Source organism: Ornithodoros turicata, chromosome 10 (genome assembly GCF_037126465.1).
Source record: "Ornithodoros turicata isolate Travis chromosome 10, ASM3712646v1, whole genome shotgun sequence".
NCBI lineage: Eukaryota > Metazoa > Arthropoda > Arachnida > Ixodida > Argasidae > Ornithodoros > Ornithodoros turicata.
The window spans coordinates 23,460,728-23,486,931 of NC_088210.1; the positions used below are offsets into that span (position 1 = coordinate 23,460,728).

Here is a 26,204-nt window from a genome sequence, read left to right on the forward strand (position 1 = left end):
ATGAAAACTGGAGGCGTACGCCTTTTTGTGACACTTATGCTGTTCATAATTGTCACAGAAAAGGCGTACACCTCCCGTTTTCAACACAGATAACGATATCATTCGAGATGGTGGTTGGTTAGGAGCGTGCAATGAGGTGAAGTTCATTTTTAACAGTGTAGGTCAAATAAACAAAATACAGTGTAGGTCACAGTAACAGTGTAGGTCAACATAGCGACTGATAAAGGGTGTAAAAGAAATTATCATATATCCAAATTGCTACAACACGGCGTACGCCCCCCTCGCTCACCGAATCAGAAGCGATAACCATATCATTCGTGGCAATAATTGGCGGACAACGTGCTATGCGGTGAAGTTCTGTTTTGAGAGTGAGGTAGCAGGTAGAACTTTGCAACCTTCTAGGCACAACATATGCGACAACGATTACCTCCTAAAAGGTGTAACTGCTCCACCCTTTCTTCTAAGAGCGTATAATACGAGAAAGTTACGGAAACCAAACGAGCACAATGACCTCATAGTTTGAATACCTTCAAGCCAGCAGCTCACGTATGAATATAGGAGCAGATAGCTTATACAGACACTTGTAAGGTATATCTGCATGGCGTTTTCTTACGAATTCAATCACAAACAGTTGAGCACACGAAAGACAATTCCCGACGTGCACTCGTAAGTAAGCTTCGCCGCTATCACGCAATCTTGCTCTTTCAATTCGCTGCTATGTCCATCTTCCGATAATAGCTTTCGCGAAACGATCTCGCAAGAGACGATATAGCCTTCGAGATCGTGAACTTTCAACGGCGGAGCATACCCGTCGCGGTGAACACACTTTTCCCCGCCACCAACGGACAAGGGCAATCGCCCTCGGTTTCTCTATTTAGAAGCAGAAGGAAAATATCAGAAAAATGGGTCAGTTTCTCCTGCACGATGAGAGGAGCGCCCGCACAAAGAACAAAAATGAATCTAAAACAAATCGTCGTCAATGAAGTCGTGACCCCCTTCCTTCGTAGTCTCTGGCGCGGCCGCCGTCGCACGCCGAGGCGCGGCGAGCGCTTTCGCCGGGCGCGCGCGCGCGCAGTCGATACAGCACGCCTCTGCAGCAGTAACCGCAGGCTTCGTGCGTATCTCTGTGTGTGGGCCCGTGTGTTAGCCGACTCAAAATGTACCGTCGAAATTCGCTGTTCCGGCTGTAAATAGCGGCGACATTTCAAAACCGTTGCTTCCACTTTCCTACCCTTCCTTCCTGTTAAGTGACTGCTTTCGACGGGTGGAATCACAGGACAGCCACCATGAGCGGTAGAGTGGGTGATCTAACGGACCAGCAAATGACAGCGCTCGACCAGGTGAGTGACGACGCGCTGTGACATTCAAATGTGTCGACTGCCGCGGTTGTGTCAGGTCATCATTCCGCGGGTGACCCTCCGCAGCATTACGCCGATTGAATTGGATGAGTCGATTCGAAAAGGTCATCACGCTTCGCTGTGTCCGTGTGCCTCACTGTGCCCAACTTGCGTAGCATTGCGGAGGATTTGGAGTCGACATTGCTCGCCACGTTGCAGACAGCGTGGATGGCTCGGAAAATTAGTAAATGACGATACATTGATATTCGTGATTACAGACTTGCTAGTGCTCTTTACGTCACAACTATATTTGACGTGATATGCTTAGCGAGTCGAGCAACGTTGTTGCGATCTAAAAATGGGGTTCTCGAACGAGTCACCTCGGCTTGTGACATTATAGGAACACTTTATCCGAAGGCAAAATGGTACATGACGAGTGAATGAGATCGCAGTGGAGTATTCTTAGAAACAGTGTTCTTTCAAGTCTCATGTTATTGTTGTTCTCGTTTTAATTCGGTTGGGGGGGAGGGGGGTGAAAATCGGGTTTTATTTCAGGAGCTGTAAAACAGGGAGATATCGGGTAATTAATAAAAGATAAATACAAAATAAGACAGCGTTTCTCGCATTTTAGGTGAACACGAGATGAGCGAGCGCCGGTATTCGTGGGTGGATTTGCATTTTTGCAAGCTGCTTTTCGGGTTTTGTCGGGATTTATCCCACGCGACGATGATGCAGATCGGAGCGTAAAAGCGTGTTTCACTGGGCGTAACCCTAAAACATTAGCATTGTTTTCACTCTGTATAGAAGTACCAAAAACCTGGCGAACTCCGTCAACTTCAGCTTCAGAGAGTTCCTTACGTCTTGGTATGTTATACGTACCAAAAAAAAAAAAAAAATAATAATACAAGAATTCAAATAATACATGTGGTGAAGTTATTGAACGACGCTCTCTAACGTTAATGACACTCAGAGAAGCAGTAAAAGGACACTACATTAAAACTTTTATCCAGCGGAACAACATCAAAACTACGGTAGACACCAGAGCGCCACACGGGCGAACATAACGCCCACGTTCAAGTTTATGCAATGAGAACGAGCCCACCAAGAAACAAAAAATGCGTCGCAGTCGATATTTGGAAGAGAGTAAAATCGTAAAACCCGGAAAAGATGCAAAGCTCTTCCCGCTCTAATTTAGCGCAAGCGACACGCAAGAAAGAAAGAAAGAAAGTGCACAGAGCCATCTGGGGATGGGAGAGCCGCCCGTGTTGCAGCTGCCCGCCAGGGCACAACGCACGCAAGCAGAGATAAATTTGTCTGTTGTTTCAAATAGCTAGTCCTGCGTGGTTGACTCGATATATGTCAGATGAGAATGTCACGTAAAATGCATCGACATGAATCGATGAGGACAGTCGTTTGAAGAAGAGACTTCATTATTTCTTCGTGGAATTCCGTGACATGTGCGTGAATACTAATTATGAATAACGATTAAGTTTCCAACCTGGTTTATTTAAATGACTACGTGAATACGCTAATCGTACCCACATTTATTGATTTTTTCACAACCTGATGCCTCCATTTATACATCCATCGGTTCGCATGCGCCCCCTACAGTCTTAATACGCCTGTTTCTCCTCTATATAAATTGCAGTTTACTGCTTAACGTTCGGAACAAAAATACATCGTTTCAAGTTTGCATTCCCTCCTCCTTCTTCTTTTTTTTCAATTGATAGCACAATGTTTGTTTCGTTAAGTCTCGAATCCATCAAATTTGTTCGCCACATTTTAAATATTCATGTTCATAAGCTTCCTTCTTTTCCCCTATAGGAACACTGTTGAATTGGACGAATTACCTTATTATATTATTTTGTTGTAAAAGTGTCACGAAGCGTGTGGAATTATTGGAATCAAACGTCTTCTCCATAGAGACAATTTTCTAGTTTCATTCGGTCATCTGCTCATGCTTTGACTGGCACAGGTAGACAGTTAGCATTACGCATAAATATAAAATGCGTCGAAGCAGTCTCACTAGGAATCCCCGTCCTCGTGTGCAACACAACCCGCATCGCTGGTGATCTCAAGGTCTCAGCGGCACGCAGAGAAAGCAACGTGATCCCATTTTTTCTTTATTCACGTCACATCACATCACATCACATCAAGGCTTATGAACGGCGATAAACGAAAGTATTGCGTACAAATATCTTTCGAGTCTGTGTACATTGTGGTTTTCATAAGCATTATATGTGGACATAAGACGGGATGCACGAACCCCGCATGCATTGAGACTTCATTGTGTTTGTCCCCTTTTTTCCGTGTCCCTCATATCGGGGTTCTTCGGTATGGACCGCATGCTTAGTAGCGCAGTTACCAATCAACGTATTCACCGTGTTGCCCCAAGGTCACGTGATACCATTTGGCAGTACCACATGATCACTAGACTGTGTTTGCGGTACGCTTAAATTGTGTACCGCCACTGCAAGAAGGCAAATAAGAAGAAAAAAAACACGTTAAAAGTATTTCGATAAAATTTAATAGCACCAAAAATAACTAAAGCACTTAAAGAAAGTTCCGCATACAACTAAACGATTGTACAAATCGTCGAAAAGCTTTCAATAAATTTCGTAGTATTTAAAAAAAGGGGGTTTTGCAGTCAAGAAACATCGCCAGCGACTGCCTCATGTAGCTACGGCATTTGAACGCGTTCCGCAGGATGCCCAAAAATGCAGTCAATTTTTTTCTTACTATACGTACCCTAACCTCGTGGAATACTATATCACTCGTTTACATAATATAGTAGAGATGGCGTCATCCGTTCTTACCACATATACAATCATATATAGTGCACGTAGTGGCGAACGCATTGTGAAAGAAAGGGAATCGCATTCACGTCCATCAGTATGCCTCGAGATGAGCAAAAACGAGGTCAGAGGAACGGAGCTATTCAAGCGCTCAAGGAAACCGAACGTTGTGGTCGGTCCGTCTTTGGAAGGCTTTTCGGTCTGTGCAATATAGTAAGTGAGGCAGAGTATTCAAGCACGATGCTGCTACACCAGTGATGGCACCCTTCCAGAATCGTCCCTCTCTCTCTCTCATGTGCCTCGTCCTCATACTTTTCGGAGCTTCTTTTCGGAGAGTAGAATATGGCAGCAGACGTTATTATTTGGCGTTCATTTTGCATGGGCGCGATCGTAATGGACGCTGTTGAGGGTTGGCCTACCCTAGTCCCGGTCCAGAAGATACGTGAAGATGATGTTGGCAAGTGGAAGATTCAACGACTTAATGTAGCTCTTCCTGAGCCCCTTATAGAAGCTGTCCAAGTGCAGGTTGCACGTTCCGGACAGGTTTGGTTGGTGCCCTGGTCCTCAAGGACGTGGCACGAGGAGCTCCGTCCAGACAGTTCTGGACACCGAATCGGTGTCCTTCGGGCCACTGCCGAGATCACAGCGTGTAGAAAACAGGTGCCCCATGGCCCAGGACAGAGGTTTGGAATTCCATTCTGTAGCTCCGCCTTCCACCAAAGCGTTCTTCTCCTTTGGCTTCACGTTTTCCTGCCTCTACTGACTCGTACTACGGCACTTCGTTTAGGTCGTGCTGATACTCTCGATTTTCTTCACTGTTCGCATATCTTCTATTCACATGTCGATGCCATCTGGACCGCAACAGAGATCTTCTTTGGACGAAGACTCGTACACGTTGCACATGGTTGCAAAGGGCGAAGAATAAGAAGTCTGTTGTGAAAAGAATTTGCGGCAAACACCACGCGTGTCCGGCTTAGGCGTGATATTTTTGGGCGTGGACAGGTCTTGCGGCCGTGTAACAGGAGTGGCCGCTTATCGGGTTCGAATGTTGTTCCCGAGCTGGCCGTTCCAAAGACGGTTTCAGGCAAAGGCTGACACAGTTTCTAAACAAACTGATGCATTCTGACGGTGGGCTGTGGTTACCATGTTGAGAGGAAACAGCACGGTTTCGCAATAAGAAGCGTTCTGAAGATCGACAGCAATATTTCACCATGTGTTACACAACATTAAAAAAAAAAAAAAAACACTCACAATAAATAAGCAACAACAAAAACGCGTAAAGCGATAAAAAAAGTTGCTGCTGTCAGACAAAAATGAACAACAACAACAACAACTACATGAATGATTATAGGGTGAGGTGATTCACCGCAACAATTGCGGTACCATACCTCAGTGCCTGTGGGTTAGTACATGAGTGGGATGACGACGAAAAAGATGAGGCATACAAAAATGAGAATCCGCCACGCCAACGACTATTCCGCATTTACCATTCTTTCAGATTAAACGTACTTCAAATAATAACATTTCTGCTTTTGTCTCAGAACAGCAACCCGATGCTCGTAGAAGGAAATTACAGCAGGGGACGGGCCATCAGGGACTCCGATAATGCGTTCAGTGTACGAAACACAAAACGCGCCAACGAGCGTCGCCGAGGAAGTAGTTTACGTAACGACCGCCGCACGAGCCGTTTATCGTGCCCGTATCATGTCTTCGCCGCTGGTGCTTGCATTTTACCACGGAGCCCTTGTCTTTGTTTCGCGTGTCATCATTAAAGATGCCGCGTAAAGTAGCAATTTTCGCGAGGATCTCATTTTCGCAGAATTTTACGATCGACATTTTTCGGCGAACTTAAGGTCACACGAAATATCCTTGACGATGACGAAGAAGTAGAAAGAAATACTGCATTAGCGAATGGGTTCCACTTAGTCGAGCTGACCAACCGAGTGCAAATTATCCTAGCACTAGTTTAGTATGCACCGAGCACACTTTCACTACGCTTACACTAAACTAAACCTCAGTGCTTGCTCGCGACCCTAGACGGTCGCCCTCTTGGGTTGTCTACGGTTTTGGGTAGATAGACCCCCATGGTAGACCCACGGGTAGACTTTGGGTAGACCCCGGCATGAAAGTTTTGACATTTGTGCCTCTGTTTCCGTTTATTTTATTTATTTATTTATTTTTACTGTTGCTACTTTGTGTGATTTTTCGTATCGGAGTGTTTGCACTCCAAGTGTCTAGTACGCTCATGTGTTCTGAGTTGTTTACGTGGTATGGAGTATCCGGCTTCCACTTTGGTAGTGCCAATTTTCTCAATTTTTTTCTTTTTCACTCACTCACTCACGCTTACACTAATGGACATTGGTTCCATAATAATTCGAACATCTCTCCGACATTATCGCCCACATTCGTCCCACGCCATCTTCTCCACCGTCCCCGCTCTGCTTGTTTTGCCCCATGCGATAAAAAAAAAGTATTGCCCCTTGTAACAAACGTTTTGCCTTCTCGTCCTCCAATGAAAAATTCCCCGCCTGACCTGGTTCTGCCAAATGCCGTATGAGGCGTATCTCTGTGTAACATGTACATCGACTCTGACCGTCGAGATTTCTCTTTGTTTTCCCTTCTTATCACACAGCGAGGCATAATCAGAAAAAAGCTTCTTATTGTCCAAACACATTGTGCAAACCCACAGGCATTCTACGTTCACCACCTATCAGTATTCGTGCAGTACAAATAGGGAGTCAAGTCAGACAAAGCGTACACTCTAAAAAATGAACTTCGCCTCTTAGCACGCTCCTAGATAACCACCATCTCGAATGATATCGTTATCTGCCCTGGGTTGTTGAAAACGGGAGGCGTACGCCTTTTTTGTGACACTTATGCTGTTCATAATTTTCACAAAAAGGCTTACGCCTCCCGTTTTCAGCAAATCAGGGCAGATAACGATATCATTCGAGATGATGGTTGGCTAGGAGCGTGCCATGCGGTGAAGTTCACTTTTAAGAGTGCATGTCCGTCCGTCCGTTCGTCCGTGGTGGGCTCCTGTAAAGCGTGCTTTCACTGCAGTGCATCAGTGTATGAAGGAGACGCAACCGAGCCATACGACACTTCCAATATTCCCTCGTACAGACGCAATATACGAAGAAGCAAACGGCGAACCATCGCAGAAATGACAGCGCAGGATGCAGCTGCCCGATCCATATGTGTCTTAATCCCCGCTTTTCTTGTTCGCGCAATGCGTCAGCCCTGCAGTGGGTAAAAATAGGCCCACTTAGGAAGGCTTCGTAATTTCCTCTTATTCACTTTGAGTGATCATCTTTCTCCGAACATACGTTCCAGATCATTAGCTGCCCATGTAATACACTTATTTTTAATGAGTGTGGGAATTGCTGCTGAAATGAAGTAGAGTGAAAATGAAGTGCAAGTTAAAAAAATAAAGCAGGAAGTGAGTAATTGTGGTAGAAATTGCAGCTTTTCGTGTCCCAGATTGCAATGAGTCTCCATTTTAGTCCCCTGACCGCGAAATGTATCCCACGGAACTTCGAATAATCCATTCGCATGAGCTTCCGTACATTTAGTCCCTGAATGGGGGGGGGGGATATGTTTATTAAGAAAGGAAAGGTCAGCCAGACGGAGGTCGGCTTGCTATTCCAAAAAAGGAAAAAAAGGAGAAGAAAAGAAAAGGAAAAAGAAAAGAAAAAGAAGGAAAGAAAAGGAGAAGAAGGAGAAAAGGGGAAAGACAAGAAAATACAAAGAAGAAAAGAAAAGAAAATGAAAAGACAAAGAAGAAAAGAAAGGGACTAATGTTTGTGCCAAGGCATCTACTCTATAGAGAAGGACTAAAATTGCATTTGTTTTTTATTAGAGTGTGCAGGGTTGACCATGGCTACGTGCGAATATTTCTGTTCTTCATTGCGTATTGGGTATCGTAGCTAATGAGTGTACTCTATTTCAGCTCAGGGCCAACGTTGACGATATCTTACGACCCAGTCATGACGACTACTACTTGTTACGATGGCTCAGAGGTAAGATATTTTCTTTAAAAAATAGGGAAACGCTGAATTTCATTTCCTTTTTACTCAGTTTACTCTTGTTTCTTTTTCCCCCCTTTGGAGTATGAATCCGCCTGTGTATGGTGGTCTAGACCACCCCAATCCGTGGTTCTTTTTCTCCTCAACCTTTTCATTTTTTATGTTATTGATTACGAAGGACCATTGACGTAATGTAGCCCGGGTGTGCCTTTTGTCAAGGAACTGTAGCCCCGCACTAAAATTAATCTGTTTTCTGCCGCGCGTCATGAGTACAACAACGACAATTAACGATGCTTTTATGAGGCGTCTCTCCGCGAAACGTTCTGTTCTCCTAAAATAGAATGCTTAACTCGTGCTTTTTCTTCTAGCGCGAAATTTCAACGTCGCCCAAGCGGAGTCGATGTTGCGAGAGGTACGCAAGCATGTCTTTTGATAGCTTCTTACCGAGTTGCAAACAGTCGCACAATATAGTGTTGTCCTGTTGCACGTCGCTTTTCTGCAAACAAACAAGCAAAAAAAAAAAAAAAACTCTTTGCTGAGTTGTCGGCGACATATCTCTGAGTCTGGAGTCATGCACGCAGGGGAGACACAGATCTCCCCAGACTAACGGAAATGGTACAGCAACTAGCCCACACCAGCTTACTTGCATTTTGTTTCTATGTTCTTTGCAGAACTTGCAGTGGAGAAAGCAGAACAACATCGACGCAATTTTAGACGACTACGAGCCAACCGAGGTGAGCAAACAGATACAAGCGTCACAAAGTTCGCGGCGCGTTGAAGCTAAAAATAGATAAGGCATATTAACGACGCTGTTGACAAGGTCGCATTCAAGCACAACGCCGTGGAATGCCACTATAAGCTATAGGTGGCGGGGACCCATTATTCAGCTACCTTGACTTCCTTGTCGACCGTTAAAAACTGAACGACTGTTTCGCGATATCAGTTGGGAGCGAGAAACGCTGCACGTGGTAGAAAGATGTTTATTCGTGGCAACAATATAACTGCGCATTATGCATCATAATTACCGAATAATAAATAATACTTTACGTTTTTACAGTAATACATTATTATAATTGTATAAAGTAGAGGAACAGGTGGGAAAGAGAGAAGAGCAAAAGAGTGGACGAAGGAGAGAGATGAAACCACAATTTCCGCTCCGTTCCCAGTACCGTGCAGTATTCTTGCCACACTGATGCAAACAACACGCATAGTACTGACTAGTGGTAGTACTCACTGTAGATAGAGCTTGTACATATTGTGACTAGTGAGCCTGTTGTCGTCAATAAATTTTCCTATAACAAACAACTGAAGTTGTTTGTTATAGCAGCACAACATCTTGGTGCGATATTGGACCAATATTGGGTCAAGATGTTGTGTTGCTTGATCATTTTGATAGTAGAGAGTGTTCGTAGACCATTGGTACCCTCACCGTGAAGTTACCGTCCATACCGGAACCAATGGCAGCGTGCATGATTCGGAATCTTATCTTATCAGTTGATTAGATGCGGTAGATACGGTGCCTTAGAAGCCACGTTATCAACGGAGTACTAACGACTCTCTGATGAGCAGGACGTTCCCATCGGTACAGTGGATACACTCTCTCATTGGTCGCGGTATGCAGGGTGTTTATTTTTATCACTTACAGAATTTTTATAAAAAATCAATTATAGCAGCATAGATGCCTTTTTTGCAATTGAGTTATAAACTTATAGGCCAGGCGGACATCCTGTGGAAGAGAGTATGTATCTACGAGATGACTAATTACCTAAAATCCATTAATTAACTCTTTAATTAGGGAATTTTGGGCAAAAGCCAGATAGCAGATTGAGAGACTATCCTCGTTGAAAGCCATTCTATCTTTTAAAAATCCAGAAAAGAGCGCGTGCCGTGAATGATCCATCCCTGAATTTCGGTATGCAAATGAGCCGAAACCAAAAAAGCGTGCCTCAGGAGCGCATCATCTACGCCGGCGGAGGCTTATCTGGGTCGGAAAGCGGTTTATCTCGCCAGCAGATCGGCACCTACTCCAATCATCTCCATCGATCCAAATCACGTGCCCCTCTGACGTGAAATAAGCGCTGTGCTCCCTGCGTTCCCGGTCACCGCGGTTTCGGTTTCGGTTCATTTGCAGATCAAAATTCAGGGATGGATATTTTAACGCACGTGCGTGTTTCAGGATTTATTAGACGTGCAACGGCTGTCAACGAGGATGGTCTCTCATTCTGCTATCTCGCTTTTGCCCGAAATCCCCTAATGAAAGAATTAATTAATGAATTTTAGTTAATTAGTCATCTTATAGTTGCATACTTTCTTCGAGAGGATGTCCACCTGGCCGTATAACTCAACTGTAAAAATGACATCTGTGCTGTTCTCATAGCATAATAATAAAAATTAAATAAAAAAAGCGATAAAAATTCTGTAAGGATAAAAATAAGCACCCTGTATACATAATGGGCTGTTGCAAATGACCAGGCAGAAGCCCACACCGCATCTTAGATCGGCGAAGCGCACATTCCGCGATGTGGAATACAAAGAAATCGTTTATGTTGCTTTTGCTCGCGGACATTTTTCAGGTCCTCAAGAAATACTACCCAGGCGGTTTAGTTGGTCACGACAAAGAAGGATGTCCCTTATGGATCATACCCTTCGGCTACACGGATATAAAAGGTAATATCATAATAAAATTCAGGGGGAAAAAATCAATCGACGAAAATAAATAAAGAACATTGTCGTTACGTTGTCCTCTAGCCTAGGATGTGCGATTGTAAAGCAGATGAGAGCGAATGCGTTTCTCACTTGTTGCTTACTTAACTTTTGTTACTATAACTACTGCTTTCTTGCTTTGTACATGGACAAACGAGCATGCACGTAAAGCGATACGCAACGAAGGCCGGATTTCCGGGTTGCCTTTATCCTTTATTGGATCTATAGAGAAGATAAGGAGTCTTTCTCGCAAGACGTGCTGGCCGCGAAGTGGTACACGCGGTCTGGCACTTTAGCAGTAAAAAAGAAAAAGAAAGAAAAACCGATTTGATCAATGCAGTTTCATAGGCATTCATAACTAGGGCTTTACTTCGCGAGACAACTGAGACCATGAGCGACGCCAGAGCGGTCGGTCTGTGGATTGCTTTTGCCCACCTGAGGGTTCTTTAACGTGCGATGAAAGCTCATCACACGGCACCTCGTATTTAACGTCCCTCGCGGAAGACGGCGTGTCTAAGCAACTTGTACCCTGCCACCAAGTTGCCGGCGTCCTCGGCCGGGTTCGAGTCCGCGATCTCGGGATCAGAAGGCGAACACGCTACCGACTGAGCCACCGAGGCCGGTCGGTTTGATAGGCATATTTGAATTTTTGGAATACCGAAGCGAATGATTATATATACGAATTTTGAATGGAATGTTTTTTTCCAAACGGAATAGTATATTTGAATATTCCCGGAGCTCCACACGTAAGGCCGAAAAACGGCACAAGGGAGGGGCATACAACAAAGTGAGCGCTACTTCATATTCTGATCTGTATGAATATATCGCATATACATGCTGTACGCATGTTTAAGAAATGATAAATAAATAAACGATTCTTGATTAATAAATGTGCGTTGTATTTTCGTTCGTTCGCAGGTCTGTTTTACTCAGTAAAGAAAAAGGACTTCACGAGGCATATAATACAGCAGCTAGAGTACAGTGCACAAGACATGGCGGCGCAGAGCGAAAAGGTAAGCAGGAGAAAGCAGAAAATATATTTGTTTTACCTGTGACTAGCAATGGTTGTCGACACCGAACAGGACACTGTCGACACCGAAAGGAAGTGATGTTAAGCATTAAAAGTTCCTTGTGCACTGAAGGAATGCACGGTCTAATCCAATCCAATGCACTCTAATCCAATAGACTCTAAACTACTACTTGCTACAGCAGCACTACTAATCTTGCACTTAAATTTCTTTTTGCGGTTCCTAATGAAGTATAGCTGATTATTGCTGGATTGGGTTGGATGTTGGATAGCTGATTAATGGAGTGCGCGAAATGAAGTTGACACGTGGTGCCACAGCAATGCATTCCGCGAAGATTACAGGCACTAAGAATAGAATGATAATAATCTCAGAACCGCCAACGCCAGTCGACGTAGAACTCGATGGAACTCATCAAACATTATCCCTCACTCACATCGTCAACGGCTCAGCCATCTTCTTTCAATATCATCCTTATTCCGCAAAATAAGCTCCCGAGTTCCGGGAAATCTGTTCTGGTGATTTAGGGACTACGCAGATGTCAAGCGTCGGGCCCCAGATAAGAAGACTGGAGCTCCTGTTTTTGAAGGTACAGGAAATGGTCGATCTATACTCCTCGGGATTATTTCGCCTTTGGGCCAGCTGTTACAGACACAATCGCGTCCCGGGACACAGCCATTTCTCCTCGATCTCCTGCTCACGTAACACATATCCCTGCTCCCAAGTTAGTATCATTTCGCAGCAAGAAAACGATAACAGAAACTCTGTGCGCTTGTGCCATGATTTGCTTGCGTACAAACGTACATTTGCCGGTATGAAAACGTTTTTGTTTGCTTCGTTACCCCTTTTTACTCCTTTAAGGCGGACCCGTGCGGTCTGGTTTACGTTCGCTTCCGAAGAGAGTTGGCCGCACCGTCGCAAAATTGTTTTCTTCGCTTTGCTTTCCTGTCGCGCGTCAAGGAAGTAATGTAATCGGCGCCAGTGTGCAGAACATGCCAGCAAACGGCAAAGCCATTATTTGCGTTCGCAGGGATTTGGACAACTGCAGTAAGCTTGTCAAATTTGTTGATTGCAATCAATTCCCCGACTGTTACTGCAGGGAATGACATTATTTTGGCCCAAATATCGCGGGCGGGCGTGCCGAGTAAAGGGACTTTGTTGCATCTCCCATAGACCCTCATGTATTGAAATTTGACAAACTTTAATTCGCAAAAAATCAGTGGATTGCGTCAAGCCTTGAAAAATATGTCATTCCCTAGACAAACTCGAGGTGATCACGCCTGTACCTGTTTCGTGTCGAAATTTAGCGAGGTTTACGAGAACCCTGCGAACAAATATTCCCCATAGGCTTTCTTAAAAATTGAGTCCACCTTAAGGTACAATGCACTCTAAAAACAGAACCTCACTGCATAGCACACTGTGCGCCAACCATTGCCACGAATGATAGGGTTATCACTTGTGATTGGAAGACAGAGGTACAGAGTACGCCTTTTTGTGACAATTTTCATATATTCAAATTGCCACAAAAACGCGTACGCCCCCCTCTCTCTTGGAATCACAAGCGATAACCCTATCATTCGTGGCAATGGTTGGTGTGCAGTGTGCTATGCGGTGAAGTTCAGTTTTTAGAGTGTGGTTACTACTTTTTACTCCTTCCAGTCGGCAATGACGTCATACTATGTTTCTGTGAAACGTTGCGCACCAGCGCATGCGCAGAAGCCCTAAACACTCCGCTCGTGCCTCCGGCACGCCAGCTATTCCTTCGACAATGCATATCCCTGCTTGTTGAGGGATGGTACTGATTTACGTGCAGCTTGGTCTTAATGACTAATCCCGTGGAAAGCAGAATCAGTATTGGTGTTAAAATTTGTCCAGTATTTGTGCCAGTGAAACTAAGCTGCATGTAGAAGTGATCTGCACTTGTTTGCTTTTGTGTTGTGCAAACAGCTCTTCGCACTTTTTACGGTGTGGAAGAGGGCATATTCTTAGACGATGTATTCTTTTTTTGCAGCTTGGCAAAGTCATAGAAATGCACAGTTTCATATTTGACCTCGAAAATTTCAACCTGAAACAAATTGCGTGGAAGCCAGGTGAGACAGCATGTTGTATTTTGGAAGGCCTTGAACGCTGTCCTTCGTGTGTGCCAAACAACCTGACATGAAATACAAAGACAAACCACACGCCTTCCTGTGTAATGCACTGCGAACTGTGCAGTGAAACTTTGATAATTATTTCTCGTACCGATAGATAATTCCCTCTAGAACCTAGAACACTTCCTAGAATATATTCTATCACACGACTATCACACGTCGCACATACTATCGAACAGGTGCACAGCTGACGTATATACCTTCGTCGTACAAGGTCTCACAGTGTAGAACATCCAATGGCTTTCAGATATTATAATACAATTTAGTAGAATTCCTAGATAGCAGCACATACAACATCTCATTTACATATAAGACTGATTTGTCGAATTACTTTTCTGGACTTGGGTAGTCTTTTTGAGTACTTTTTGCGTTCGGATTATCATTCGTGGAAGATAATGTGTAATTTTTAACATATAGCTTTCAGTCTGGTCTATCGGTGCATCGATGTACTGTCATTTAGTGTTCCTCTGTGTTTTTACTGTTTGAATTTTTTTAGGTCATGTCACTTATATAAGGTGTATCGTTTCTTAATGTTTCATGTGCACTCGATTGTAGTTTTTGTTTACCGTTGTATGTTCGCTACTGTAGGGTGCAGAGGCCTTTGATAAGCTTTCTTTCTTTCTCAATTTCATTTCACTAAATCTGATACGTATATAAATAAAGTGTACTATTATTATACTACTAACGCGGCTGGTAATCGTTTTACTGCGCAGCCTTGGACATGATTATTTATCTGGTGACGATGTACGAAGACAATTACCCGGAAATGCTCAAGAAGGCATACGTGATCAATGGTGGGTCCCTCTCCAATCTACGATTAGGACCTTTCATAGTTTGATGTCGCTCATACAATACAGCACCCAAGATTTACCCCATCATCTACAACATGGTAAAGCCTTTTCTCAGCGAGGAAACGGCAAAGAAAATTCACGTCTTTGGAAAAGGTAATAACAACGAACGATTAGTGTTTTTTTTATATACCGGTGTCTCAGTTAAACTCAGGGGCTAAATAATTCGCGAACCGGTGCACCAATCGAAGAACTTTCTTTTTTACAAGTATCTGTCCGATACCGCCTACAACCTGCTCTTCCACTATCATGTCCACCAATGAATTACGTTCTTTTGCACTTCGCCGCTACCAGCAGCGACAAAAATATGTAAACCGAAACCAATTAATTATTGCAAGAAATGACCCGCTTCGGCGGTATATTTTTCTCTAAAAGGTGTCCACGGAACGTCCCAAAAGGGGTAGTACCCATTTTAATGCCGACGGCGCCCTGCTTTAGAAGTTATGCTTTTTCACGAAACTCATTTGAATTTTTTATTTAAGTAATGAACGGCTCCAACTCATTCACACGGTGCACAGCGGTATCGGACAGATACTTATAAAAAAGAAAGCTCTTCGATTGGTGCACCGGTTCGCGAATTATTTAGCCCGGGGATTTAACTCAGACACCCTGTGTATAAATCAATCAGTGTGTATTCTGTACGTGACAATAACGTTCTTCTTCTTGTGTTTTTGTTGTTTTTTTGTTTGTTTGCAGACAACTGGAAGAAAGCACTTCTCCAAGACATCGAACCCGAAGAGCTCCCTCTTCATTGGGGTGGCACGAAGACAGGTCCCGATGGAGACCCGCGGTGCTCAGACATTGTAAGAGAAACGTACTTAAGATATCGATCTACACATGGAGTGGCCATACGATGCAAAATACTCGTTTATTGATTAGTTATTCCACTACCAACATTATAACTTAAAATTAACACCAATATTTGGAACCCTTGCAAAGGGTTCCGCAGCAATGGCTTCAGGAGATCACAGACACAAAGGCAATCTTGAATGATCATTAAAGTAATGGCCTTACCTCGGATTGGATTGGATTGGATATTGCGGCTTTTCCCTATACAACGGGTGGTAGCATTCGTCACCTAACCTAGCCATTAAACATGCTCATAGCGCCACCTAGCGTGTAACGTGTCAACTTTTCAAGCAGCGTTCCATCCAATGCTCTCTGACAAGTTGACGTGCAACACGCTTGGTGTCGCTACGCCCAAGTTTCAATTACCATTGGTTTCAATGGTCATTCAAGACTGCAGGTGTGGCAGGGGAGTAAATCTGAGGAGCAATTACAGCTTCTGGTCCCCAATTACTCCCCATTTTTGTCCCCTAACCCTGAAATTTACTCCACAACACTGCAAATACTGTAAAAGTCGTTGATTTTGCGTGGAACATATTTTCGCGTTTTGGTGGAGGCAATTGTTGACGCGGGAACTTAAATTCGCGAAAAACGCAAGCTCATGTTTCTCGGTGACGTCAGTGTACCTAGTTCGCGGGTACTTAAATTCGCAAATTTTTGGCGCTCGCGAAATACGGGAAAAATGGTTTCGCGCAAAAAAACTTCAAACAAAAAAACTAAACTTCACACAAACTTCCGTGCGTTTAGTCCCGAAAGGAACTAATAGTTGTGGCAATTTACTAAACGAACTAAAAGTCATCATTTTTTTTGTGTGTGTGTATTCGGTGGGTCCAAATTTGTCATGCGTTTCCAGACCGTTTGCCAGGACACTTTCCCTCCCTCTTGTACAGACTTCGCTTCAATGTAGACTTACCTCGGGAATTCGAGCACGTGATTGGACGCTGCAATACAAGCTTACGCTTTAACTGAAGCGCCGTAGAGAACACTGAGTGCGCCCTTATCGAATGCGAGATATGCGAAACGGGGATGAAGCCGTTCAACCTGGCCACAATAAATAGGCCCTTATCAGAACCCCGCATACAGAACACCGTTGAGCTCTCGAAAGGCTTATGGAGTTCCTAACGACCACCAGTCTGCTCCGAGACGCATTATTACGATATAGTCAAACTCCTTTATAGCGAACACCTTTTTAACGAAAATACCACTACAGCAAATTTTTTTGCGGTCCTGCTGGAGCCTTATAGGTCAAATAATGGACATCCTTTTTAACGAAAATACCTTTACTGCAAATTTTTTTTGCTGTCCCCTGAGTTTCGTTGTAAAGAAGTTTCACTGTATATGTTTTGTTAATTTTCAATTTCTATAATGGTGGTTGATTGTTAGGTCGGTGGCGTCTTATTTCCGAGCGATCTGCCTGCCGATTCTCATGATACTGCATTTTTTTCTGCTCAGAAGAACAGTCTCTGTTCGAAATATCGGCGTCTCTCGTCCTGAGGCACTACTAGTACTGTCTTTCGGTGCTTCCGTTTTTCTTCATTTATTTCATTTTCTCTTCTTTTTGTTTGACACTGCACAGCCATTCGAAGACACCTCAAACTGATCTGTGAACTACTCCAGTCCCATCTAACCTATCTAATGTTCCACATGTAGCGAGGTACAACACTCCTGCGGTGAAACACCCAATGTTATCGTCATCACGTATTTCTTGTTCTTTGTTTGTTTCGGAATCTCGGTATGCATTCTCTACTTTGGACAGTTGTAGCAGAAGACGGAAGTCGTACGTAAATATCGCCGTCTACGAGGACTCTAATGTACGCTCATTACTTTCAAATATTGTGACGTCATTGAAACAGCGTCAGCCTATCGCTATCGTATTTCCCGATGACGAAACGCTTGCTACATCAAAATCTGATGTAGAATGAAAAAGTTTTTTTTTTTTTTTGCCTTAAAAATTCGTCGGGAACTGCTTAAAAGCGCCTTGTTAGAGCATTAATTATTCTCATTTAGAGACTAATATCTAATGTATCTTAGCGGCAATCGACCATCATCAGTGTGATAGGACGTTTTCCCCTTTAATTTTAGAAGTCGGTTATGTGTACAGAGCTATGACAGGATGTGTTGTAACTCAGAACACATGACACGCATTAGAATCGCTTCATCTACGATTAAAAGTGTTCTTTCCGTGTTTCACAACGAAAAAAAAAAGGAAAAGGAAAACAAAAAAGAAAAGATAACTTAGCCTCGTTGATATTTCATAATGTCCCCGGAGAGCTCACGGATAACATCAGCGTTATGGCTTTCAGAGGCCCATGAAATAATTGTCAATCGGTAATCTGTTATTCAGGAGTAGAAAGGGAAAAAATCCAAGAATCGGGAATGGCAGTCAGAGAGATAATATTGATTGATATAAGATCGATATAACTAGATTGACATATATCAGCCTCTGCCTCCATTTAAGTGGGGACTTGTGCAGATATCTAGTTGAACAGAATCGCGATGTGTAGATTTCATCTTCAACGTGCTCGTAACGTTTTATTTCACGTTTATATTGGGCTGCCACTTAGTGCCCCACCTAGACGGATACTCCGTTTACGCGCATTTTCCAATAAATAAATAAACGTTACGCTAAGAAATAATAATAAGAAGAATAATTTCGGATAATAAACCGCGAAATTTATAGTAATATCCTCAAGACACAAAAAGTGACGAAAGGAATAGGCGTGGAATCCAATTATTGTGGAATCCGAAATATTACAGTCTTTCTTCGCCTGAATCTTACGAGGCTATAGGCATAATTCTTCCTTAGCTTCTAGCTTTGTTACCCGAACGACTGCACGTATATAGGCAAACTATTTTTACGGCGTCCATTCCATGGGCGTTTCGGAGTTTTGAGAGCGCATAACGTCATGAAAACACGAAACGGGTGGGGTTACTCCCAGGATCAATAACTATATGTTGCAATGCCTTCGTATGAGAGAGCGGGGCCCGTAGAACATTAAAGGCGTTTATTCCGCCACATTAAATTTTGTAATCGGGTAGCACGCTTCGAAATTGCTGTTGCGCTGCAAAAAGGCCAGAACCCTGTGTGGCGGCGCGCCATCTGTGAAGTTTTTACCTCAGAACTGTGCGACCCTGCCTCATAAATCGTGATTTACAGTGTAAAAAAAAAGAAAATAAATAGGAAGGTAATTCGGCGTGGACTTTATCGTAAGTAACCTTCATAAGAAGAGATTTTTCTCGTAAGTACTTAAAATGCGCAGACGAAGTTTTATTATTTTTGGGGGTCGATACCACTTAGGGCAATTCCGGGAGATTTTTCGGTCCAATACAAAGGTTCGAGAAACAACAACAATTGAACTATGAATGATGATAGTTTGGGAAAAGGCTAGTTTACATGGTTGTTTGCATAGAACGTTTTGTGCACTCCATAATTATAAAGTATAAGTCTAAAGTATTCTATCCTTGCCTGTTGGAACGATGTCGAGAAATGCATGTAGTAACAATCAGTGAGAAAATTTGCTACCTAATTTGTGACTCACTGGATACTTTGAGATACGAATATGATTTGGTGCTGGAATGATGGGTAGCGCTACAACCTTGTCTTTAGTATAAGATGATGATGTTAGAAGCGGTATACAGGAAACGGTGATATATCAGGACAAAAACGTAATTACACGTTAGGTACAATAATTGCGAAATGTCCTTTCGCCTCCCCTCCCCGGTTAGACGTGTACAGAATCCTTGCTGTTGCAGGTGGGCACAGGTGGCCCAGTCCCATGTTCCTATTACACTGCCCCGTCTCGGCGGCTGTCAACGGAACAGAACCTCAAGATGTGCGTGGTGGAGAAGAAGTCTTCGGTGCCTCTAACGGTAGACGTGGAGGAAGCAGGATCAGTCCTACGGTGGGAGTTCCAGACAGAGAACTACGATATCGGCTTCGGAGTCTTCTACATCGCGGATAGGTCTTCATCTCAGGCTGGCACCATGCAGGAAGTGGTCGCCATGCAGCGGGTCAACTGCCATCTGGTTCCAGAAGATGGAATGTACATATGTACAAACCCCGGGAAATGTAAATAATTTTCTTTCGTCCTTTCCAGCAATATACATGCTCCGACCAGTTGACATTGTGAGAATACCCCAGAGCTTTGTGTAACTACGTATATCAACCTATTAAGCGTACATCTTGTCATTATTTGCGAGGGATGTGTAGCCCTTAATAAACAATCGGAGCTAGCGAGCTAAGTGTAATGGCAGCACTTCCTACGTGCGTGGCGGGTTACACCAGTCCGGGTTACACATCGAGGTTTCCCTCGGAAGGGAGGTTCTTAAATGACATTGATTAGGCTTTACTTAATTTTTTAAGCTACATTTATTACGCGTTATTAAGTCTTAATTAGTTGTCCTCTTCCTTTCGTTTTGACAGACGTTTCGAAGGTGCGCCCCCCCCCCCCCTCCTCATTCTTTCTTTTCCAACCACGCTTGGCAGGGAAACTATGATACCGTGACACTGATGCATGTTATGCCGACCGTGTTATCCATCCAACATCTTTTCTATACATTTCGAGACTCTGTCGAGATGTATATTCCTCCAACTGCACCGCGCTAGAAGCTAATGTGATCCTTCCTTTGTGATTTGAGTAATGCTATATGCACGACGTCGCATCACTCTTGTGATTTTACATATCCATTTAATTCGTTATACCAATTTCAGTACAGCCTGAGCTGGTTTCAAGGAAGCATCAGTGCTATGTTGTTTTGTTGTCTGTGGTTTTGCCATCATCACCTAGAAACAAAATCTGATCGCTTAGACGACGTGACGTAACAATTAAGAGTCCGCCAATCACGACCGTGCTTTCGGCGGCCGTAGCTATGCAGACGAGCCGACATGAGCCACATGTGCAGCCACTGGCAGTCATAGAGAGCTTGAGTTTAAAATCGTCTGCGGCGATTGGCTGACATCCTGGCCTTTTATGTCTATTGTTATATGCGATGTCATCGCTCAACCCCTGATTGGACTTCACTGCAAATCCGAATCTACAGTCCTGTCTTTCCCGTTTCCTTTTTTTTTTTTTTCTTTTTTTACGGACCTGCGTTAGTCGTGACGTTGCCCGCCTTGCGAGGCCGACTACGGCAAGCAGTTACACCACCACCACCTATATGCGAAGGAGTGAGTGGAGGCATTAAGCAAGCCTTCTGTATCGAGGTGGCGTTGACCGTAGTGCACACTTAGCAGAAGACAGCGTGCGCGTCTTTTCCTGTCGTCTGCTACGAGATATCTTGTGTCTGCGCTGCAGGATATTCTCCGTGGTTAGCAGTGCGCAGAAAGACTGACATCCGGACTTATGTGTACGCGCGAAGGAGTGAGAGGAGGCATTAAGCAGGCTTCCTGTACCTAGGTGGCGCTGGCTTTGAGCACCGCTTCTCTCTTCCATGGTCATTCCTAATCTAAGAGACGCGTTTTCTTCGTCACAGATGTCCTCAAGTTCGACAACAGCTTCAGTTGGTACCGCAGCAAGAAACTGCTGTACCACTACCAAGTAATACCTCCTTCAGCTGCTTGAACACCCAAAGGTGTTCGACACCACAATGGCGGTGCAGTGAAGCCGGATACCATTCCATCCATCGAAGAGGAAGATGATGAAAGAAAAAAATCGTGTTGTGAATATTTGTTGCCAGACTTTGTTATCTGAATGTGTCACGTGTTGTTCTCACTCCGGGTCCTTCACTCGGATCTCTCAGCATCTATAAATAGTTCTCAAACCAGTGTGATCGATATGTGATGTCCGGGATATATTACCATGTAACATTCGCAGATTGATTTATTGGTTGGCATCCTCCTTTTTCCGGCTCAGTTCTTTCTTCCTAAAATTTGTCAAAAATAATAGAAATCAATATGGTCTTTGCGGAACTTCGGTACGAGCAAATTATATGAAAATCTTCTACGGTATGAAAAGTTACAAAAAGGATTGGGTATTGACCGTGAAACTTGTTCTCACGGCACTGTAATTTTGGGGCTGATCCATTAAGTTTATCTTGGGTTATTCTTGTATTCTATGGAGTGAAGCCTTTCTAAGCTTCTGTTGCAGTTGGATATAGTAATCAGGCAGAATTTTAAAAAATCCACCTCTCCCGACAGATAATCTCTGGATGATGTTCCCCCTCAAAGAGTCTTTCAAGAAGTACGGGATGATTTACGAAAGCCATTCAAGTTGTAATTGCACCGGGAAAACATATGAAGCAACATCTGCCCCGACTGTCTCAATACAGCCCCCACTAGACATTTATAACCAAATTTCCATTAGAAACTTTTGCAGGCGATATTATATTATTTAAAGAAAAATTAAAATATGTCCTTCGGAGAAAGAAGACATCTCCATGGCTGTTTAGGAAGGGTTAGATGTCGTTCCCGTTTTTCCTTGTGTCGTGTGAACGGCTTGCATGAAGCACCCTGTACGGCACATATTTAACAGCAATATCATAAAAAGTTATGACTACTTATGCGTCATGTTGTATTTCAACAGTTTCTTTTTTTCCTCAGGAATGATGCGTACGCGAGCAATTTCGTTGCTTCAATTCGTGTAGTCCTCTGCATTCCCAGTGAGCTACATGCTTGATATACACACACGAAGGGCGTCGTTGTTCGTCAACGGATCATAGATTTCGTTGCATCGCTTGTCTGGTTTTAGTGGGACAGACTATATGATTTTTATGAACTGGCAGCGTCTTTGATGATTCTCGATAAAAGTTATTACCCGGGCGCTTTGCGGCCCCGAAGAAATAAGGAGTAGTCACGCACAAAACACTGTTTGGGTTCTGAGCATGCGCAGAGACGACTCATAACATTTTAGGTGTCCCACAGCGCTCCCGTAGGGTATTCGAAAACCGACGGTAAGCGACGAAAGCGAGCGTTTAAAGGGAGATGATTTCTCCCTTTAATTTTTAAGACAGCTATTTCTGATAAAGTGACCGCGCAGAATTAATTCTAAATGTGTTTCTATTCGTATTGAGGTCGTTAAAATCGATATTATTTCGTGCAAGGCGGAAAAGAACAAATGGAACAAATGCCGCGGGAGCATATGGACGGTTGTGCATGTCCGAAGAAGTGGGTGATGCTACAAATCGTGGCGATTTAAATGGTATATACAATACGCTCTATAGACCACAGCGCTTATCATATTCCGACTCACGACGATTTTGCTCTTTCATAACAGTGGATTTCGGCATGTCCATCAGAAGTAAGAAAAAATTCGCTCGTTAAGGTAATAAGTAAGGTTCTCGGTGCTTAACGACCGTGGTGACCTTTGACATTTGGTGTTGTCGAATATCAGAACCAAAATATCTTTTAAAGGCAATGTAACAATGACATTTGGATCATTGTAAGGAGGAGCCCAAGCACAAAAACTGTGCCAGTCGCGCCACGAACTGGGTGACGTGAAAGCTCATATGCGTTAGCTACTAAAAGGGTGACTTCGCACGAAATTTTCTACCTCGTAAAATAGTAATGTGGCGAAAAGTTAGTATGAAGTACGTAAAACACACACGATGTATAGTGTCGCCAGCACAAGCAGTTAAAGGGGCACTGAAATGCAAAAACAAGTTCACTTCAAATTACGTTACACGCTATGTTAATTTCGTACGTGTTATCATAATTCAAAACTTTTATTCCGTTACGAAGCTACCAATCAAAATTATACCGTACCCTTTCTTGCTTCGGCGTTAAGCAGTGAACGACGCTTCAGCTCGTGCATCGGTGTTCTTAGTCCAAGTTGCGCGTGCTACGCCATGGAGCAGCCCCCATGAAAAACAAAGTGCGCGTTGCGAAGGGGACTGGCGTCGCTGTCCGAAAAACGTGAAGATAAATGTTATCAGTGGAAAATTCGCGAGAACTGTTGTACGCTACAGTTCAGTGAATCGGCATTGGAAAATGTAGCAGTGCGCATCATGCCGCGCATATACGGAACGCTACGATCGGACCCGTTTCAAATCCACACGCGCATGCGCGCGCTTCTCCTGCTGTCTCATTGGATGCGGCCAATGTTTGCCTCCTGGGGATCCTATTCGTTGCAGTCAGAGACGGCTCTGCTCTCATTGCGCTTTTCTTCTAGACGGTAGCGTTGTGCGAACTAATTTTGTTTGAATTGCACTAATTGGAACACGGACCTTCATTTGAGAGCAAGTTGTTTTTTCATTTTAGTGCCCCTTTAAAAGCAGTACGCTGCGCAAAGTAGTGGCGTCAAACACGTGAAAACCTACATTCTGTGATAATTTTAGCGACGCCGTGGGCTACACGTCTCAGCAGAAAAAGGAGAGATTTTAGTCCTTTTGTGGATTAGGTGCATTGTCACAACTATGGCGAATTTTAGGGACTATTTTTTCAGTGCTGGGAAGTAAATTTCGGGGTCAGGTGACTAAAATGGGGAGTAATTACAGTCTAAAGGACTTCTTATTGAGCATACGCGGTTTTCAATATCGCTCTTACACCCTTTGAATAGTTACATCGCAAAGTGCTTTTACGGGCAGACAGAATACGAAAAAGCACACGAGCCGCCATTTAAGTTCATATATTCGGCAGAACCGTATCGATCCGACAGAAGCCCAGCAACTAATTAGAGCAGCCGTGTGCGTCCAATTTGCACTTCGTAACGAATTGGTCCAGTGGTAGCACTGAAAACGTCCGAATGTATACCTTGCATTGGAACGATATATTGTCCCGAGTAATTTTCGTGCGCCGATCGCATCCATTTTAACAACGGCTATAGCCTGTACTTTAAGGCTTCGAACGACGTCAAGCGCTCTCGTTTAAGTGCTCTCTCTCTCTCCCAACTTAAACTAAATATGTCTTTCCTCAGCTTCCGCGTCCTTTCGCGTGAACCTGCAACGGCTGACGTTTCAATAAACATAAATGTGATAATAGCGAGTGTGATATAACTGTTATATACAAACGTTTATAGTGGCTTGCATGCAACGTGGTCCAGTGCTATACATACGAGAGACACTGCAGCTCCAGAATCAGTTTGTATGTACGTATAACTATATCGTTAGTTGTTTAGCGCTCACTCTGGAGCCGCACAGGAACCACGTGTGATATTCTTTGTAATAGCAGGGTCGGATACACGAAAGATAGCTCGGCGACCTACACGAGGAATATAGCTGATAATGTAGAAACGAGGAACGGAGAAATCGAAAAATCAGTCATCCCTATCACACACCGACAACAAATACACGGTGTGATGAATGAGGCAGGCTATACATTGGTCAGTATGTGATAGAAAGTGACGAGGTGATGTGTGAATAGTGATCCAAGTCTTATTATTTGACATACAGTTACGTACGCCAGAATAAACAGCCAATGAGGAATTGAATAAAGAGTTAAGGTAAAAGCGAATTCAAGTATATGTTCGTCAGTGATCACTGTTCGTCGAGCATATGTTCCCTCAAACATTACGCATTTCGTAAGTGCTCTCTATTGCGTCGTAAGTGCGTTTTGTTATCGTCCGTGGAGCGATATGAATATTAATTGCTTTTATGCGATTTCCTCTTGTTCTTTGTAACGTGCTTGCTGTCTCTGGAAATCCGTTAACTTTTTGCGCGTGAACCTGTGGATCGATGATCAAATCAGATTTACTACCGCGTGGAGGATGGACTTGCGGTCTCGAACTAAGATATCACTTCAGTAATCTGTGAACCGCCTACAGTAAAGTGCTTCAGTAATCTGTTCGACGTCATTAGCGAGAGAAAGCAACGTGGACAAAAAGGCGGATTCGTCAGAATTCCGGTAGACAGTCTCATTGTGAAGAATGATATGTTTTTGCTATGCTCTTACGAATATTAAAGTGCGCCACCTAGTTTTGTTCAAACCAAGCAGGGCCTGTTAAGCTGCCGTATGTGCCATCTGAACTGCGACCTTACACCGCTTTATGTTGCTGATCATACTGTATTTAATATATGTATGCCTCATGTACACCAAGCACGAAAATATTTCCAAGCAATAACAAAATTATGTTGCGTTCCTGACAAATAGAACTGTTACACAGTTCAGTTCATACGAAAATTTTATCGTGGATTTCCTGCGGGGCTGGAACAGGTAACAGTAGTGTAGAGACCGATAAGTCATAGTGTGTATGCAAAAGGTTTTCGCCATGCCGCTGTGTAGGACACAGTAGAACGTAAGTCACTACAGTATGACGAAGAGTAAATTATCACCAGCAAAAATACAACGCGGAGTCGACACAAATCACTGAATTTCATAAGAAGGCACTATAGGCCTGAAATGCATGGACTGTTTACGTTGCATGCACTGTTTAGGATGGTGAGAGTCTCACATGGGAATCTGGTCTGTTGATCGTTGTTAAAGATATAATGTTATTCCTGTCATTTCGTGTGGCTTCTGCTTCTTTTATCTGTTTCGTCGGAAGCCTCTTGTCTGTTTCTTAAAAGTGGAAAGAATAAAAGGTGGAAGCACGTTGACTTTC

The 26,204-nt window shown here is 43.6% G+C and overlaps 2 protein-coding genes across 2 annotated transcripts in view; one reads left to right on the plus strand and one right to left on the minus strand.

The window, feature by feature from the left end:
- The window catches only part of LOC135371108 (protein ABHD15-like), a 121,956-nt gene that overhangs the window by 47,460 nt on the left and 48,292 nt on the right, over positions 1 to 26,204 (minus strand). The gene's annotated exons all lie outside the window — the stretch shown is intronic.
- LOC135371107 (SEC14-like protein 2) lies at positions 1,074 to 26,194 on the plus strand. Its single transcript, XM_064605116.1, has 12 exons — positions 1,074 to 1,340; positions 8,085 to 8,154; positions 8,529 to 8,572; positions 8,832 to 8,894; positions 10,734 to 10,827; positions 11,782 to 11,876; positions 13,900 to 13,978; positions 14,752 to 14,832; positions 14,896 to 14,982; positions 15,583 to 15,689; positions 19,486 to 19,801; positions 21,205 to 26,194. Exons 1-12 carry the CDS (start codon positions 1,287 to 1,289, stop codon positions 21,291 to 21,293), a joined length of 1,179 nt encoding a protein of 392 aa, XP_064461186.1. The 5' UTR covers positions 1,074 to 1,286; the 3' UTR covers positions 21,294 to 26,194.